Raw genomic sequence first — 5,000 nt, 5'->3', positions numbered from 1 at the left:
TCTTCACAGTGAAGATTACAGAATATCTTCACAGTGAACATTCAATGAATATCTTCACAGTGAAGATTACAGAATATCTTCACAGTGAACATTCAATGAATATCTTCACAGTGAAGATTACAGAATATCTTCACAGTGAACATTCAATGAATATCTTCACAGTGAAGATTACAGAATATCTTCACAGTGAACATTCATTGAATATCTTCACAGTGAAGATTACAGAATATCTTCACAGTGAACATTCATTGAATATCTTCACAGTGAAGATTACAGAATATCTTCACAGTGAACATTCATTGAATATCTTCACAGTGAAGATTACAGAATATCTTCACAGTGAACATTCATTGAATATCTTCACAGTGAAGATTACAGAATATCTTCACAGTGAAGATTACAGAATATCTTCACAGTGAACATTACAGAATATCTTCACAGTGAAGATTACAGAATATCTCCACAGTGAAGATTACAGAATATCTTCACAGTGAAGATTACAGAATATCTTCACAGTGAACATTCAATGAATATCTTCACAGTGAAGATTACAGAATATATTCACAGTAAAAATTACAGAATATCTTCACAGTGAAGATTACAGAATATCTTCACAGTGAACATTCAATGAATATCTTCACAGTGAAGATTACAGAATATCTTCACAGTGAACATTCATTGAATATCTTCACAGTGAAGATTACAGAATATCTTCACAGTGAACATTCAATGAATATCTTCACAGTGAAGATTACAGAATATCTTCACAGTGAACATTCATTGAATATCTTCACAGTGAACATTACAGAATATCTTCACAGTGAACATTCATTGAATATCTTCACAGTGAAGATTACAGAATATCTTCACAGTGAACATTCATTGAATATCTTCACAGTGAACATTACAGAATATCTTCACAGTGAAGATTACAGAATATCTCCACAGTGAAGATTACAGAATATCTTCACCGTGAAGATTACAGAATATATTCACAGTGAAGATTACAGAATATCTTCACAGTGAAGATTACAGAATATCTTCACAGTGAACATTCAATGAATACCTTCACAGTGAAGATTACAGAATATCTTCACAGTGAAGATTACAGATTATCTTCACAGTGAACATTCATTGAATATCTTCACAGTGAAGATTACAGAATATCTTCACAGTGAAGATTACAGAATATCTTCACAGTGAACATTCATTGAATATCTTCACAGTGAAGATTACAGAATATCTTCACCGTGAAGATTACAGAATATCTTCACAGTGAACATTCATTGAATATCTTCACAGTGAAGATTACAGAATATCTTCACAGTGAAGATTACAGAATATCTTCACAGTGAACATTCAATGAATATCTTCACAGTGAAGATTACAGAATATCTTCACAGTGAAGATTACAGAATATCTTCACAGTGAACATTCACTGAATATCTTCACAGTGAAGATTACAGAATATCTTCACCGTGAAGATTACAGAATATATTCACAGTGAAGATTACAGAATATCTTCACAGTGAACATTCAATGAATATCTTCACAGTGAAGATTACCGAATATCTTCACAGTGAACATTCAATGAATATCTTCACAGTGAAGATTACAGAATATCTTCACAGTGAACATTACAGAATATCTTCACAGTGAAGATTACAGAATATCTTCACAGTGAAGATTACAGAATATCTTCACAGTGAACATTCACTGAATATCTTCACAGTGAAGATTACAGAATATCTTCACCGTGAAGATTACAGAATATATTCACAGTGAACATTCATTGAATATCTTCACAGTGAAGATTACAGAATATCTTCACAGTGAAGATTACAGAATATCTTCACAGTGAACATTCATTGAATATCTTCACAGTGAAGATTACAGAATATCTTCACAGTGAAGATTACAGAATATCTTCACAGTGAAGATTACAGAATATCTTCACCGTGAAGATTACAGAATATCTTCACAGTGAAGATTACAGAATATCTTCACAGTGAACATTCAATGTATATCTTCACAGTGAAGATTACAGAATATCTTCACAGTGAACATTCAATGTATATCTTCACAGTGAAGATTACAGAATATCTTCACAGTGAAGATTACAGAATATGTTCACAGTGAACATTCAATGAATATCTTCACAGTGAAGATTACAGAATATCTTCACAGTGAACATTCACTGAATATCTTCACAGTGAAGATTACAGGATATCTTCACAGTGAACATTCAATGAATATCTTCACAGTGAAGATTACAGAATATCTTCACAGTGAACATTCATTGAATATCTTCACAGTGAAGATTACAGAATATCTTCACAGTGAAGATTACAGAATATCTTCACAGTGAAGATTACAGAATATCTTCACAGTGAAGATTACAGAATATCTTCACAGTGAAGATTACAGAATATCTTCACAGTGAAGATTACAGAATATCTTCACAGTGAAGATTACAGAATATCTTCACAGTGAACATTCGTTGAATATCTTCACCGTGAAGATTACAGAATATCTTCACAGTGAAGATTACAGAATATCTTCACAGTGAACATTCATTGAATATCTTCACCGTGAAGATTACAGAATATTTTCACAGTGAAGATTACAGAATATCTTCACAGTGAACATTCACTGAATATCTTCACAGTGAAGATTACAGAATATCTTCACCGTGAAGATTACAGAATATATTCACAGTGAACATTCATTGAATATCTTCACAGTGTCAAGAATGCATCAACCCGTTTCAATCATATCTTGGTGATTGTAATAGGAGTTATTATGGCAAGAAGAACGCTAATGATGATGATGATGATGACAGTGAAAATTGATGTAATTACAGTAGCTATTAAAATACTAATGAGGACAAAGTACTGATAATTAGTGATGATGAAAGCAATGAGAAACGTAATTATAATGATGATTAAGATAATGATGATAATGACGCTGGGTAATGGTAATAATGGTAATAACGATAATAATAATGATAATAACGATGATAATAATGATAATAGTAATCTTGATAGTATTAATAGTATGATGATAATAGTAATGATTATGATAACAGTAATCGTTATAATTATAATAATAATGGTAACAACAATAGCAACAACAACAACAATAATGATAATAATAATAATAATAATAATAATGATAGTAATAATGATAATAATAATGACTATAATAATAATGATGATGATGATGATGATGATAATAATAATGATAATGATTATAATAATCATCATCATCATTTTCATAATGATAATGATAATAATAATAATAATAACAATAGTTATAATATTGATAATAATAATCATAATAATAAAAAGTATAATTATTGTTATTATTATTATGTTATTAATAAATGAATTACAATTATAACTGTAATAATGATAATAATAATGATAATAATCATAATAATAATAATAATGATGATAATGATAATGATAATAACAATAATCATAATCATAATCATAATCATAATAATAACAATAATTATATTAACAATAATGATAAAAATGTTGATGATAATGTCAATATTAATAGTATTGACGACTAAAATAACCATAATAGCAAGACCAAGACTAAGAATGGCACTGACAACAACAATAACAAAAATCAATCAAACCACCCAGTAACAACACAGACGACGAATTAACGAAGAGACCAAAAACAAAAGTAACGATGATGAAGCTAGGAGATAAGCCGCCATAGCGATGATCAAGCAGAAGGGAAACCGGGCCTCCGCGTGCGTCTTATCTCATCAGCTGACCTTGAGGCTTCTGTCGGCTGGCAGCTCAGTAAACATTACAACCTCGACGAATACAAGCACGGGAAAATAAGTGTTTTTAAGGGGATTCGGTGCGTGATTTGTTGCATTTTGAATCATGTTGAAGCTGTATTTTGATTTGTTGTCTCAGCCATCGAGAGCGGCTTATATTTTCCTGAAGAAAGCGAAGATTCCCTTCCAGCCTCAGCCTGTTGCCTTACGGAAGGGTGAGAGAGATATATATATATTTTTTTACGTTTTGTTTTTGTTGTTATAATTGGAATATTTTTCTGTTGTGATATGGTAATCGTTCTTTGTATTTTGTTTGTGGTGATGGAGGAGGAATTGGTTGATGACAAGTTGTATTTAGAGAGATTAGGAACTAGAAAGTGATGACCAGTTTTTTTTTTTCGTTTTTATTTATTTTCTTTATTTATTTTTTTTTTTTTTTTTTGCTCGTTGGGCCTAATTCTTTGTAAACATTTATCAGTGCATTAAACAACTAAACGTATTTCTAATATTACATTACTCATTATAACATCCGTCCTGAAACTTTGTTTTTGCTTAGTCATGCATCATATTACAATTTAAGTATTAAATCATTATGAAATGTGAGTGTATTGTTTTTAATTATATGTATGATAAGCCTTTATTAGTTATTTTCTTCATTATATTCCAAATCAAGTAAATTTTACCATAGTAGTCACAGAAACACACCAAAAAGCATCACAAATCCAGACATTACATAACACCAAGGATGATATCTTAAAAAAAAAAAAAAAAATGAAAAGAAAAAAAAAAAGATTATCAGCTGATCAGACCCAAGGTGACCTTCCCTTGTTACCCAACACATCTCCTTAGGCATCTGAGGTTTTAAAGCATAAAGTCTCCCCTTTTTTTTTTATTATAGCTCACTCTTGGTTTTTATAATGAAGCTCTACTATAACTTGTTGTCTCAGCCTTCGAGAGCAGTGTATATGTTTCTCAGGCTGAATGAGATTCCGTACGAAGACCGTGTACTTAATGTCTTTGAAGGTTAGTTTTCTATGGGGATTTATAGTTTTTTTTTTCTTTTCTTTTCTTTTGTCTTTGTTCATTTTTATTCATTTACTTTTCTTTATTTTTCTGCTTTGGTAAATCAAGAGAAGAGAAGGGACTCAGATACTTCAGGTGAAAGTAAGAAGTGTCACAGGATCGCACATTGAAGGCA

At 30.6% G+C, this 5,000-nt stretch overlaps 1 protein-coding gene across 2 annotated transcripts in view; it reads left to right on the top strand.

Annotated features, from left to right (window-relative positions):
* Positions 1–3,786: 3,786 nt before the first annotated feature.
* The window catches only part of LOC125041638 (glutathione S-transferase theta-1-like), an 8,672-nt gene continuing 7,458 nt past the window's right edge, over positions 3,787–5,000 (top strand). Inside the window, exon 1 of one of the 2 annotated variants that reach the window (XM_047636719.1) lies at positions 3,787–4,017. In XM_047636719.1, coding sequence (XP_047492675.1) covers positions 3,909–4,017 — 109 coding nt within the window. In that variant the 5' untranslated portion in view covers positions 3,787–3,908. Of the gene's footprint in view, positions 4,018–4,674; positions 4,826–5,000 lie in introns of those variants that run through there. The other variant, XM_047636708.1, reaches the window with a different exon arrangement.

This window comes from Penaeus chinensis, chromosome 3, assembly GCF_019202785.1.
Source record: "Penaeus chinensis breed Huanghai No. 1 chromosome 3, ASM1920278v2, whole genome shotgun sequence".
NCBI lineage: Eukaryota > Metazoa > Arthropoda > Malacostraca > Decapoda > Penaeidae > Penaeus > Penaeus chinensis.
Note: the sequence above shows the minus strand (reverse complement) of the source record. Positions and strands in the feature narration are given on the sequence as shown.